This window comes from Lates calcarifer, linkage group LG5, assembly GCF_001640805.2.
Source record: "Lates calcarifer isolate ASB-BC8 linkage group LG5, TLL_Latcal_v3, whole genome shotgun sequence".
In the NCBI taxonomy this organism is placed as follows: domain Eukaryota; kingdom Metazoa; phylum Chordata; class Actinopteri; family Centropomidae; genus Lates; species Lates calcarifer.
The window spans coordinates 26,832,973-26,848,467 of NC_066837.1; the positions used below are offsets into that span (position 1 = coordinate 26,832,973).

General features: G+C 39.1%; 1 protein-coding gene across 5 annotated transcripts in view; it reads left to right on the forward strand.

The window, feature by feature from the left end:
• rptor (regulatory associated protein of MTOR, complex 1) overlaps positions 1 to 15,495 on the forward strand; it is a 162,063-nt gene that overhangs the window by 72,073 nt on the left and 74,495 nt on the right. For all 5 annotated transcript variants that reach the window (XM_018678495.2, XM_018678493.2, XM_018678497.2 and 2 more), the window contains exon 8: positions 9,270 to 9,329. In XM_018678495.2, coding sequence (XP_018534011.1) covers positions 9,270 to 9,329 — 60 coding nt within the window. The remainder of the gene's footprint in view (positions 1 to 9,269; positions 9,330 to 15,495) is intronic.

Here is a 15,495-nt window from a genome sequence, read left to right on the forward strand (position 1 = left end):
GCCAACATCAGGATGTTATCATTGTCAGGTTTAACATGTGAGCACACTTACATTAGCATTTAGATCAAAGTACCACTGTGCCAGCAGTAAGCTAAGCCTCCCAGAGCAAGTAGTGTGGTTGTAGACTCTTGTTAAAGAGCTAAATTTGGCCATTCAAGAAGAATAGAAAGATTATCTAGGAGATGTGAGGGTGCATCACCTCTGTCATTCAGCCCTTTAGGGAAGAAGCAGGCAGTAGCAATGAATCTCTGTGGAATGCAAAGCAGGTTGAGCCAACTCCTCAGCAAGTGCCTGCCTCCATCTCTTCAGTATTGCACCAAGACCACCAGTTCTACACATGCTAACCCTTCCCCCAGGGTGCCATGTTTTCCTGCATGTATGTGAATAATCACATATGCACTTATATACAGGAGGTGCATACACGCTGTTAATGTTGATGATGATATATAAGCTATGTAAGTCTTTCAAGCTTGCTGCTCAGCTCTGACAGGTGCGATGGTGAGCTCAAGAAGCATCTCATGTATGTGCTGTAAAATATATATGCACCTTCAAGAACAGGAGCACAGATGAGATTTTAATGGAAATGCAGCAGTGAGGGCGCACGCGCATGCGCATGCGCACACACACACACACACACAAATACAAATGTAGCTGTGTCCGTGTCTTCTCATTTCCAGCTTCTATGGGTGGAATGAGTAGAATTAAGAACAATTGGTATTTATAGCCTAAACACACACCCCTACACATACCACTCTGTTCTTAATCTGAAGCCTTGGCTTTAATAACTGAAATGTAAATTATGTGTAAAAATGTTGACGCATTCATCCTCCCCATCGTGTTTCCTGATGTAGGGTACAGAGGAAACTGTTACATAACACTGCATATGCCTTAGCTGTCTAGTTTCTGGAGACCTTGGTGAATCTAAAGAGAGGCTGCAGGTTTGCCTCAGAAAACCCCATCATACATACATCTGAGAGCTTGGCTCTGTCCTGTTCTAAAGCTTCGAGTGTCAGACCAGCTCACGTCACACCATATTTTTTATAGCAAGTTTAAAAATGTTCCACAGCCTGATCAGGAAGAAGTCTCTCACTGCTGGTACCAGTTGCCAGAACAGTTTGTGCACTTCATGGTAATCAGCAGTCAAAAGTTGATAACAAGTTATTCACTAACTTATTCATCTGCTGTAATACAATCACTGCATTATTATCTTCAGTGCTGCTTGTCATAGATTCTTAATTCTCTAAACTCTACTATTCTACAGAAAGATTTTTAATGAGTAAATGAGTTTGAAAAAATAAGATTTTTTTTTCATTTAATTACTTTTTTGGATTATTATTATTATTTTACAAGAACGCAGAACATAAACATTTTTGGTAGGGAGTCCTAATTTGATCAAAAGAGAACTGTGGAGACTCAGCGGGCACAACATTTCAGAGTTCAGAGAAATAAACTTGTCAGTGCTCTCAGTGAAAAACCTATGTAATGGAGGGGATTTCTATATTACAGTAAATATACTTTTGGCTTTTCTGTACTGCAGTTCTGTGGTTTTTGTTTTTATTTAATTTATTTTTTATTTTTATTTTTTTTTTTGCCCTCTTGTAAGCAGTCACTGAAGATCCACCTCATTAAATAACCTGAGCATATTCAAGTTATTTGAGAGTTACAGTTTTGACAGTTAAATCAGTCTATACAAGCATACACAATAGTCTACCTAAGTAATGATGTCATCAGGTGGCATCTGCTGGTTACTATATGTCCAGATGAGTATAGTCTGAATGTCAGGCTTATTACAGCTGTGACTCAGAAAATCATGCTTCAGTCCTGAAAAATCACCATGGCTGCTGTCATAGTGTCAACAGTTGTTTTAATATTCACTGTGGGAGCTGCTCCAGGATTTGTCTCTGGGTGACATCAGAAGTACGGTCTGTCTCTGTGCTGTTCAGCTGAAACAGAAATTCACAGATTAAAAATGTACCAGTGTGGTGGTATAGGATATAACATATTTCAACATATTTCAACACAGTTCTTTAGGATTAATTTCCATTTAAACTGTTGTGCTGTGGGCTAGGTATATCCTGTATGTTCAGGAAATGTCTTTAATTAGCAGAATACGTCCAGTATACCACTAGCACTACACTTTGATGTTAATTTGAAGTGAAAGCAGTAATGAAGCATGATTCTATGCTGATCAGGCAAGACCTTCTCCATCTTCACATTTGTCTTATTAATGATCAAAAAGAGCATATTAATCATAATGTATCATAATATAAGTGTTGCTTTGGAAAAAAGTAGTTGTATTGGAGCTAAGGAGCCCACTGCCACGTAATGAGCAGTTTGCTGTGAAGCTTATGTAACAATGAGAAATGTGGTGAGAGGCAGTTGGACTGCAAATATTCTTTTTTTCCTCACAGTCTTTTCTTTACATATTCTACTACAAAATGAAATTTACACATACAGGCCATTTACCATTGTGAAGTGAGGACATTGTATTATCCTCATCAGCTGCCAGATTTGCCATGCAATATTAAAGGAACACTTACCAACTGCACAATTGAAGTGTTGCTTGGAAAATTTATCAGCTTTATCCTTTTCTAGCATTGTAGCTTTTTTGGTAGACTGAGAAGGTGTTGTCAACAATTGCAATGAATTCCAGTCGTAACCTTGAGTCATGGCAGATGAAAAGTTTCAGTATAGCCCATGGGCGTTGCCAGACCTCGTGACGTGCCCCAGTATAAATGTCACGATTCATTTTCAGCAACAATAAATGTTTATCATTGCATCAATTATAATATATAATTACATTATATAATTAAATATATAATTACAGTATACTGACTGGAAAAGAATAGATGTATTTCTACTCAAACGTGTAGCAAGAGTGTTGTCTCCAAATAGAAGCTACAGCCCACCAGCAGTGTTTCTCCTACCATTGTCTTGGCAGAGCGGCCCGTGAATGCGTCAGTGCACAGGAGCGGAGGAGCCGCAGAGGAGACAGGTTGACAACTCACCAGGTTAAGAGCAAGCGTTACAAGTCTGTAAAATCATAGATGGACAGACGCCGACCCCAAACGTCGGAAAAGTCCGCAGTAAACTCAGTATAATAAACCCCCCTCTGTCGGACAACCCTGCCCCCCAATTCAGTAATTCAGTTTTTTTATGAAACCAAATGACTTTATACTAATCATTATTGATTAAAAAACATTATTACTAAACATTACTGCATGACTTCTGTAGATGTGTGTTTGTTATTGTTTGGATGTAAGAATCTGATTTTTCTGCCATAGAGCATGTTGATAGAGTTAAAATGTGTTAAGTATGTTCATACACTCATTAATAATACATTTAACCTTTATTAGTAGTCGATTTAGTTGGAGCTGTGACAGTGGGATGAGTGGGTGTGTGATTTTTTTTTTTGGGTGGGGTTGGGGGTGGGGTGCCCCAGTAGAGCTTATATGCTTAGCAACGCCCCTGCTCTAGTCACTAACCACGAACCCTTTAACTCCAAAAGACTTATCGACAAAAATGACAATTTGTACAGACCAGACATACGCACAGGAGGAAAACCTCAGGATATCAGTCACAAAGAGACAAGATATGCTGAGAGAGGATGAAGAAGTTAATTGCAGAGAATGTGATATAAGAACAAGCAAAGACAGAGCAAATGTGAACTTGGCTTAGAGACATCTGGATGAAATATTAACAGAAGTCAACTGACACAAAGTCCTGGGTAAAGGATGCAGACCCAGGACAGAAAGAGAAAGAGAAAGAGGACTTGTTAATGAAAAAGTTGACTATAGCTGCCATCCTCTACAGAGGAGCAAGCTTTTTGAAACTGAAACTGATGCTCAGAAGATTTCTGGTAGAGTATTCAGAAGGCAGACATAGAGTTACTTGTATTCAGACTATTCCTCAACAGGTTGTGAGAGTGTATTTTAAAACAGCGGTTTGAAACCACAGGGTCCTACGGCCAAGATATGAAAAAATGAGAGAACAATAAGAATCAGAAATCTTCTTAATCACAAAAAACACAAATAAGCTGTATTCCTCATATTTACAGGTACCACGGTTTCAGTCAAGCACAAAGTGTGATCTATCTGAGGTATATTGTAGGTCAGTGACAGAGCAGATTTGAGAGCACCCAGCAGCCCCTCCAGCACATGACTGATGGAGATGGTGACTTGGGACAGAGAGGCTGATTGAGGGAGTAATGAGCTGTAGATCCAGGACCTGGGGGGACCAGAGGAGACACTCTGCCCCACCTGCTCCTCCTCCACCACCTCCCACGCTGGGAGCAGTATAGTAGTTTCCTCGCACAAGATCCACTTCATTTCCCTCCTCATAGTTTAATATGTACAAGCCCACTCCTACCCTCTCCTCTCAGCGCCCATACACTCACTCGCTCTCATTCACAGATCCAATTAAAGTTTGGCCACCTTGCTCTCTGTTCGTAATAATCCTCCAATTTCCTCTTCATCTCTGGCCTCCAGCCCTTCTGTACTTCTGTCAACTTATCTGTGTTCTCCTCATCACAGGAACATTTAGTTCACTAGCCGTAGCTGTTGGTGCATCCCAAAGTTCAGCAGCCACTCGGAGTAGATGTCATGACAACAACCAATGTTCTTTTCTTGTTTTGTCTTTATCCCAAAAGACATAACTTCTTACACATATTTCTCATGGTGTTCAAAAATGTTGACTCTATTTTCTATATATTGCCTGTTTAAATTTCAATTTTTAGTCATGCTAGCAATGTGGCTCTGAGGATGGTAAAAATCAGTTGGCTGGTCAGTCCACCACTTTCATCAGGTCATTCCCTGAGTTTTACTGTTGGACCACCAGTGGATCAAAGTTGTATGCAGTGAAATATCTTAACATCTACTACCTGGACTGGCATAAAACATAGCTCTTAGACATTCATTGTTCAACTGGTGCCTCCATTAGGCTGACAATTTTGGTTTTGAGAATTTTTAAATGGATGGACATTGAAATGATGACATTTACATCAGCTTCAGCTGTACTTTTGGCTAATGTATAAATGTTAGCATGCTAATATGCTAAACTGCAACGCTGACAATGGTGGCATGTTAAGATTGTCATTGGGAGTATGTAAGCTTGTTAGCATACTGATCTTAGCATTTAACTTAAAGCATCGCTGGGCTCTACAGAGCCACTGGCATGGCTGTTGACTGGGTTGCTTGAAATCACTCCCTTTTTGCTACATAATGCACTGTATGTATTGTCCAGTCTTGTTTTGAATTTCCAATCTCTATGTCTGAAATCTTTGCACCATATTGTGCACTCAAAAATTACACTGGAAAAAATTATACTACAATGGAAAGTATTGCTAATGATTCTGCCATGAAATGTGTCACAAAATGAACAATCATGCAACATTTTAATGTCGCACAATGATGATGACTTGGATGTGTCTGAAATTACAATTAACTGTTCACCGCCAATTAACTGCTATGTGTCTATGATAAACCATTGGGTGTAATCATTGTGTGAACAGAGGAAGTGATTGCAGACACAAATGTAGTCTTGTTAAAGAGCCAAATGTGGCCATTTGTGAAGAACAGAATTATTAAGGAGGAAACTGTAGCATTACTACCAGGCAAATCTGAGGGTAATTCTGCAATTTAGCCCTTTAGGGAAGAAGCAGGCAGGAGCTATGAATCTCTGTGGAACCAGCTCCTCAGCAAGTGTACGCTCACATCTCTTCAGTATTACTGCCAGCTCTGCACGTGGTAACTGTGCCACTGGGCTATAGTGTTTCCATGTTTCTTGAGTCTCAAGAAATGTTTCTGACTGGAAACCAAAGCAAGCTACCCTCATCACCTCTGGCTGATAGATGCTTTTTAAAATCATTTTCCAAGTTTGTCATGATTGAGATTAATATTTAGTATTATATTTAAAATTATTAATATTTTTGAAAGTGTCCTTTGTGTACTTTGATTCTCTAGCATTTATAATATTTCTGACGTGATATGTTTTTCTTTTGGCTCGTGTTGGTGTGAATGCACCTCTAATTAGCAGATACTAGATTTAATGTGTCATCCAGCTGAAGTGCATTCAGCAGATTTTTAACAAAGACCAGAGAGAGAGGTAAGACCAGAGTGATGAGAGATCTGAAAAAGTACAGTACAAGCCTTGATAAAAGCTCTCTTCACAGACCTCATGGCTCTTCAATCCATTAAGCCTCAGAGAGTGACAGAGTCTTTTCTGTTCAGACTAAAGATTTATTTTTATCTTATAGGAACCTGTTGTCTTCTCTACATTCAGACATGAATGTTCTGTGAATTCAAACATGTATGCTTGTTCTGCTGTTGAACATCTGAACCTCATCTTAACCAATGCTGTGATTGGCAAAGACAATCACACATCATTTCCCAGTATCCATCACTTTAGATTTTAATGGTTTGGATGGGCACTGTAGAGCAGAGCTGCTGGGCTAAAAGCAATAAACTACAAAAGGCTATGCTACGCTGTAGTCACAGGGCTAAAGTTCAGCTGCTTGTCCACACTTTTTAGTAGTGTTTGACTGACATTTGAGATCTGTTGTTGCTAGGAGACACACAGTCAATATCTAAACTACACTACTGACTGAGGAATGTTATAGCCAAATGTTGACAAATTGTATTTCACTTTGAAAGTAGAAGTTAGCCAGCTAGGCTAACTAGGTTTCTGCTGGCTAACTCAGGCACTGATTGCCCACTAGGCTTTACTTTTAGTTGATGTTATTTATGTGTTATATAAATGTTATATAAATCACAAATCACATTTGGGCTAACAGCAAAAAAGGCTAACAATATAAAGTCTTTGGAACTTAAGTGATATTATGAACCATTTTTGGTGCCCACCCACACAGAAATTGGACCAATTATATTATAATACTGACTTTGTCAATCCTAACCAAAAATTCACTTACCCTGGAGACAGTAATGTAGGGGTGCTATCACAACATAAACAAAACTTTTAGTTTTGATCAAATTAGTAAACCAAGTCTAAATAAATGTGCTGATTTCTTTAAAAAAATAGCCATAAATTCCATTTAACTTTAATTATTTACTTTTGGTCCCTGTGTCTCATCGCTAAGCAAACAAAAACATATTCACTTGCAGTGGTAGATTCGTAGTTTTGGTATTCAAAGTAAATAAACAAGCTAGAGGGAAACCACTTAGGGCTCAAGCTCATATATGATGATTATAAGCATAAGCAGAATGGTTTTCTTATATCTCAGTGCATGGTGAGAATATCCTAAGTTTTTTATCACTTGGGAGCACAAACATGGCTTTTTTCTGAGGCAGCTTGTGGAACAAAATTGCCACAGATTCAGGTGTTACCAAATGCCACAAATTCCTCTCATTTCCTCTCCTCCTCTTTTCTTTCTTATTTCTCCCTTCTCCTATCATCCACGCCTGAGGGATCTTACATCTCTCTGCACAGGGGCTGGGTGGAAACACTCTCTCCCTGATGCAACCTCCTGCTATGTCTGTACTCTATTTACTTTGGCCCGTCTGTCTCTTTCTGCCAGATTCCATCTTTAGTTAATCATCTCTGTTTATGTCGGGGGATTCACTGTTTCCCTTTTGCAGCAAACACAGACAAAAGCATGAACAAAATATTTAATTTGTGGTGTAAAGTTAATTTGAGAATGTAAAGTGATCTTGAATGGTACTGTATTGGGGAAAACAATTATATACCTGTGTTCATAGCAAACAGCAAAGATCTGGCACATACCACTGCAGACACTGTGCATCATGGCTTGCATTCAGAAAGCTGCTGATCATTAAGACTTTAGAACAAGTTGTCCTAGCTGCATCCTCCCTACTCTTTGTTTCATGAGTGTCAAGCACACTGAGTGCCTGTGCTGTTCTTAAAAGAGACAGTAAGTCACACTGTTGCCATGTGGGATCTCATTATTATCCAGCAGCGGGAAGAACCTTTGAATTCAAGTGCCATAGCTCATGTCATAGTCAGAGTGGACCAGTTGTTGAATATAAATTCCCCAATTGGTGCATGACTTAGACATGTTTGTCATATTTAAGTCTGGCAAAATGAACCTGTATGAAGATGGGCAACAGCACTGATCCCCAAAAATGAAGCCAAAAAAATCTTGATAGCCCCCTGGTGGATGGCTGCAGTACATAATAGACTCATAAACCCTGAGCAGGACGTGCCAAAATAAAACATTAACATAAGTTTGGTTTTAATTAGGTAATTGATGCTATAAAAAGTGGATGGGTTTGATTGGGATTGGTTGGTCAGGCAGGTTTATGAGCAGGACCTCAAAACCACAGCTCCACCAGTTGATCAATACTTTGCAGACTCTCGATCCAAGTGACATCACCAGTGTAAGGATGGATAGGATAGGATAATTGGATGTTTTGGCTTCATATTCAAGGAGTGGGAGAAGGTGGAGACCCACCTTTTTATACAGTCATTAGTCAGAACCATTTCAGAGCTTACAGTCATGACTAAAAGTCTTAACTAAACGACTAAACTTATAATGATGGGTTAGCTAAACATCCACATCTTCACCAAATTCATTGGACTTAGTCTTTTCTAACACTATTTGCTTATGTATGTTATTATTACTTCCATTATGGACTCTGTTTGGGTTCTGTTTCAAAGCCTTAGAAATGGAGCTAAAAGGAGAGTGAACTTCAAACTTTCACATTCACCAGGTGGAGAAACATGACTCCAAATGAATGCTAATGCTGCTTCATGTCTGCTGGATGTGTAAACTGTTTGCTTAAGTCTTTACTCATTTAATGTTCCCTGCAGTTATGATATGTGACTGATGCGCACACACAAACACAGACAGACACACACTCACACTCACACACCCACACCTGCTCTCTCCCAGGTGTGTGACGACTCGCTGTGAGCTCATTTGCAGAGTCTGTCGAGGCTCTGAACACCGACCTGCTGGGACTTACAGCTGGCTCGCCCCGTCAGAAGTAACCATGCACAGTAAACAATAACCCCCATGCCAGACATTTCAGAAATATGACTCTGTGTTTCCCGCTGCCTGCCCCCTCCCCTTTGGCTGTAACTCAGCCAAAACACACTTATCAAAGTGCTCAGTGGTTGTAATCTTTGAAGCCTTCGTTTTTCATTTGAGTGTTTTATCTGTTGATTGTGTCTCTCATAGGTCATAAAATACGTACTGTAGAGGCCAAATTTTTTTATTGCATTGTCTAGTCTGTGAGCCCTTCTTGTTTTCCTTCCAAACCTGATCTGCAACTGTTCCCGTTTTTTTCTTCCAGGTTTTGTATGCAGAAGAGTGCCAAGTTGGTGCCAGGGGTGACGTTAGACCTCATTGAGAAGTAAGTGGCACTCCACAGCCATCCTAAAAAATACAAAATCTCTCTCTCTCTCTCTCTCTCTCCCTGTCTCTGTTTCAACAGGGTACAGTCTAGAGAGATCATTATCCTGTTTTCTTCATGTCTGTCTCTCTCTATCTGTCTCCCTGTCTGTCTCTCCAGCTCTCTCCTCCTTATTGTCAGCCCTCTCTGTGTTGTTTTCCATCCTGCAGGTATAATTCTTTGCCTTTGTTTCCCCTCACAGCCAAAGCGGCAGTAGTTTGGCAGATTTAAAGCTCCACATTTCTTCAATAAACCTCCAGGTGCCAAGTGGCTGAGCGCAGAACATCTCTTGCTCTTAGGCACACACTCTCAGATTGATATTAGCGCTCAATATGGATGTCATATCCAAAGTTTTAGTAGTTTCACAGAGCAATCAGAGGTGGCTTTTCTTTTTTTCCCACCCTTATGTGCGGGGGAGAGTAAAATGACACCAATAAACTAAGTTGGTTGATGAGACTTGGTTTTAGAAGTAGTAGATAACTTAAAAGCAGACTGTTCTATCTCAACAGAAAAGAAAACATCTAGTTGGAAAGCACCTTGAGGTGTTGAAAAGCATCTCAGCAGTCTTTTAATGACATTTGTTACTCCTCTCAGTCTGTTTTCTAAAAGTGAATAATTGTTTTCTTCACTCTCTTAAGCTGTGATTTCAGCCTGCCACAGACCGCCAGACATTGGTTAGGTACATGTACACGCACATGAACACACGCGTGTGTAGACTTTAATTAGTTTTTGGCTGAAGGTTTGTGCAAAGACACACTGAGCTTTTCCTTTGTCCTGTGTGTCCTCGAGATGGGTTTTTTGTATGTGTGTGTCTGTGGTCCTCCAGCTAGCAGCAGCTGTCCCACAATGACGCACTCTCTCTTTCCTGACCAAATGTAATGTTTCTCCTTCACCTTGACTGAGTAAACAGAAGTGGATTTGATAGTTCTGTAAATTCTCAAATTGTACTTTTTGTTAACCTCAACTGCACAGAGGCCAGGGCTTTGTTTGAAAAGGGCTAATTTGCCTTTATTTTAAATGTTCAGTTTATATATATATAGTTCATCATATTTTCTTTAGAAACCCACCCTGTTTTCTGATTCATTTGAATTAACTGATGATGCATTTTTTTGTTAATGCAGACCAAACAGTTTATCCATTATCTTGATAAATTCAGGCTAATGTACTGTGCTGTGCCTTCCACAGCACTAATGCCATCAGTGCAACATTAGTTATTCCATACTCACCATTCTGCTGCTCCGAGTTTCCCTTTTGAACACAAGTATAGTTTTCTTATTTAACAAGTAATTCCAGTCACTTCTACTTTGCTGTTTTTTCATTTGCTGGAAAGCTACTATCAGTGAGTCCACAGTAAAGCATTTTTACCCAGGTATTGTAAAAAATCCTTAATTTGTTCAATTACTTTTGAGCCTCTGAAAATGGACTTTGTATAAAAGGGTTGTACTTTTGTTAAACTCCTTGATTTAAAGATGAAAGTCTACATTTCGATCACATCTTGATGGCTTCGTTTCAAGTCTGTTGTGGTGATGTACAGAGGCAAAATTATGAAAATTGCGTCACTATCCAAATACCTGTTAACCTGACTGTAACTCCTTCCTTTGTCACCTTTTCTTTTGGAACACCTGCAGGAAGTGTTGAGTTGAGAGAGTAGCTTAAGACTGAAAAACAGCAAAGTAGAAGCCATTTAAATCAATTAATAAATGAAGACCAACATTTCTGTGTTCATGCTTATTTGTCACTGTTCTTCCTTCTTTTACCATGTAATCAACTTTAACTAATAATTTGTTTTACTTGCTTTGTTTTACTTTTCTTTCATCTTTTTTATTTTTACACACCATTTCCCCAGTTCCTCTCCTTCTTCTCTCAAGTGTATGAGTATTACACAGGAAATGCTCTAGTACTGTACGTAAAGCAAGTACTGCCATGTGACTCCCAAGGCAGGATGGGAAACCACTAGAGTGATGACGAACACCTTTGAAGAAATAAGCCCTTTTTCCATTTGTCTTTCACTCTCCTCACATTCTGCCTTCTCAACCACACCAACATCAGTCGGTGCGTTGACAACACTCTCTCAAGCTCTCGTGTCCTCTTTGTCTTTTATCACGTACCTCACTGGAATAAAGAATGGGCTTCTGTGGAGAGGGGAAAAGTAACTTATTACGCAGTTGACGTCAAGAGAGCTTTAGCACCCACAAACGCCACACTAGTTTACGTCAGAGACGATGCAGAGGAAAAGCATTTTCACCTGATCTCATTCCTCTGATAGACAGATGTATAACAGTGAACAGAAACGTCAGTGATGTGAGTTAAACAATGGTCTCTGACTCAGTCTACCTCAAAATGAAATTCAGAATGGGCTCTATCAAAATAAACAAACTGTGGTCCGAATACAAAACTACAGTCACCAACCAGTGTCTTGTGGGGCTTGAACGAATTCAGCTCTAAAGCAACACACGCTAAAGAAACACTCAGTTCAATTCCTGCTATATTGTGGGTTTGACTGGTGTAATGGCCTTTCAGTATGTGCGGCCACGACTTGCAGAAACAAAGACAGTTTCACTTTTCCTTCAAAGACAAAGCCCCCCTCAGGCTGCAGCGTGAACCAGTCATACGCAGGTTGTTAAGCTATGTTTTAGAAGATCCTGTGCTCTGCTCTTTGTGTTAGCTGTCTGCTTCAGACATATACACACCAGGATTGTATACTAATCACAAGTCAGTAAGGTTAAGAGAAAGAGTGCTCACAGCAAAAATGCTGACCTTTTCTGTATTACTCTATATGCTCTGCTGAAATTGGATTTGAGATGTTTTCAGTTCAAAACAATATTGAAAAACAATTGTAAAATAACAAATTCATGAGATACATGACTGACTTGAATTCATGTGTGAGCATGGAAATATCAAGGATGGGACTCTACTTGGGAAGAAATAAATGATAAGATTAGAAATTTCCTTAACTTCAGAAAATGAATAATAAAAACTAATTCACCAAAATGTAAAAAATTGGTTATTAAGAGAAAATTTTATGTAATGGCACAGAAAGGCTTTTCCTCTCAGTCTTGATGTTTCGGCAGCCCTGCACATGACTGAAGAAGGGCTTTTCGTTTTTAATCAGTGGGGAGTTGGTGGCATCCCTGATGCTTAAGTTGCTGGTGTGGTCACTGCATATCCAGCGTATTGTACAGAGGGCTAAATGTTGACTCAGCTGATCCCCTTAGAGTTAAATAATGGATAGAGCTCAGAGCTCATAAAAGAGAAATGGCACTCACCTCTGTGTGATGCTGGGCCAGCAGTCTGACTTAAGTCAAGCACCAAAGTTAAACATATCTCAAGGATGCTTCATCAAAATACAAAACTGTGGTTTTTGTGACTAAAAGTGCACAGTAGTTATTATAATGATCCAATTCTGATGCCATTAGAGCAGCACTAACTCATTATTTTTTGTCATAATCAATGACAATGTATAATATAAAGAATGTTGTTCATAGTGACAAACCCACCAAGGGTAATCAAAAAGCTCTATGTGGCATTAAAGCCTCTTTCAGGTCATTGTTTTCTCTGGGCCACAAACTCTGCTCTCATTAAAGGTTTTATTGTAAATAAGCATTCATTGTTATTCACTTAAATGCACTGATTGATGAGCTCTTACAAATGTATTCAGTGCACCTCTTTCCTCATCAAACAATAAAAGCCCATTTTTAAATTTTAAATCCAGTATTGTTTATACCCTATGTTTACTTATTACTTCTTTTTTGCTGCTCTTTCTGGCACATCGCTGAATATCTGGTTGGTCTTACCACCACCTGTAGTAATGGAAAAGTGTGAAACCTATGGCGCCACTCATGTATAGTGTATGCAGGTTTGCCCTTGTGTGTGAGCACAAGATATACAAAACAGGTACCCACTCACACAAAGCATTTCTATAGTGCTATTAGTACAGGGAACCTTCAGGGGCAACAGGCAGCTGTTGTCAGCATGAGCAACATTAAATGAAGACCTAAACAGAATTAAAGCAGACTGAATACTGAGCTTAAAATTTGTCAGACTGTTAGAAACACAACACAGAGGGAAGTTAAAGTTGCTTTGACACATTAACTATGACTACTTCACAAAGTAATATCAATATCAGAGATGAGTATTATGTTCATAGATTGTTCTACTGCTCCTAAGTGGAAAAAATCTATCAATGCAGGGTTTTTTAAGAGTTAAAAACACTAATTAATGTGATCCAGAAGCATTTCCAGTATAACCTAACTGTAGCTACTGTAGCACAACTAGCACAGTAATTAATTAATTACCATAGTTCTTCTAATCTTTATTATTAGCATGAATGCTGAGTCAGCATTCACACTATTGTTCTTCAAATCTTTATTATTATTCTTCATACGTTTTTGCATCTAAGTACTCCCACATACTTTCAGCTATTAAAACCATTCAACCACCAAAATGTACTTAAAATATTCAGCTTTTTCTGCAATTTTTTTTCTTATTTAAAAGAATGGACGGAATGTTCAAATCCTTGAAAACTTCAGTCTCTTTGAACTTCAACTACTTCAGCATACTTTGTGCTAGAAACTTCATTTAAACTTTTAAACAAGTCCCAATAACTTCAGCTCTTAAGCTCACATTCAACTTGTATTGTGCTGGCTAGAGTGGTGTCACACCATTCAGTCTTTCAACTTTTTCAGAAATGTTTGTGCTTCAACTCTTCTCCTGCCCACACCTTTCACTTCTCACACACAGTTTATACCTCAGAATGTAGATAATTTTGTGCTCTGTCACACAGTGTGACTCCCTAAGCTATAGGATTCACGGTTTTTGAGGTAGCAGCCTCTGATCACCAAGAGGAGCCCTCACCTGCTCCATTGATCTCCATATTATCTGGCTCTCTCTCTGTTCATAAAACAGCCAAACCAGGCCAGTTTTTAAACTGCCATCCTGTGGTCATTTTTCACTTTATCTACACAAATGACACACGTCTGTGTTCATTAAAGTCTCCTGGTGCTGGTAGTCACCTCATTTCATTGATAGCAGCTATGGTTTTTTAATTAATAACACAAATTCCAGAGGTGGGTTGAGCCACCTCTCAGTACTGTGTGACTGTGAATGAGGGCCAGCTTACTGCAGCTGCCTGTACACAGGTGATGGACATTTGGTCATTAAGATCTCCTCTGCTCTCTGTGCTGTTTACACACACACACACCACACACACACACACACACCACACACACACACACACATACACATACACAACTGACACCTGCACATTAACACATTGGTCATTTTGATTGGTGATTTACCCTTACACACACATCCTGCATACTTTCTGCTATAGAAACCATTCAATTATCAAGAGGCTTAAATTACATTTGTGCTTATTCAACTTTCTTCAACTCTTTCTACTTTTTAAAATGTTCAACTTTGCTATTGCAATTTTGCTATTCAACTGAATAGTTCAGCTGTTGGTTTTAACTTTCAGCTTCTGCATCTACCCTCTCTCTCTGCTAATTTCTGCTTTTTCCAATTTTTAACAACTGCTTCATAAATTACTTTTGACTTCCAACTTTTACATTTTTCTTCTGCTTTTCAACAATAATTTCAGTCATTTTCATTATGTAGTGTACTTTAATGAGCGGCTCTGCCCCCAAGTGGTTCAAACCAGTAACCAGCCATTAAACTGCCCAGCCTTCTGCCTCTCTCCCATGTCAAAGAACAATCATCACATCACCGTCTCACCATGTGCTTGCACTATAAAGATGTCTAAACAATTTTCAGCCCTTTGGTGTAGTTAACCTTCACAGATATTTTCTGGGTTATGACCATTTCTAACTAGTAAAATGGTTACCTCCTTTAACCTTCTCATAAAACACACCTTGGTGAAGAACTCACAGACTAATTTGACTTAATTAAGATAATTAAAATGGAAGTTAAACACTTAGATGAATACAATTGAATTTAGATGAATCAAATACTTGCAGGAAATATTGTTTGCTTTTTTTATTTTTATTTTTTTTCCCATGTAATGGTGGGAGGAAACCGGAGCACCCGGAGTAAACCCACAGAAAGATATGGGCGTGACATCAGTTTTAGGGCAGATGGGTGACAAGTGTGACCATTTCATTTGCTTTGT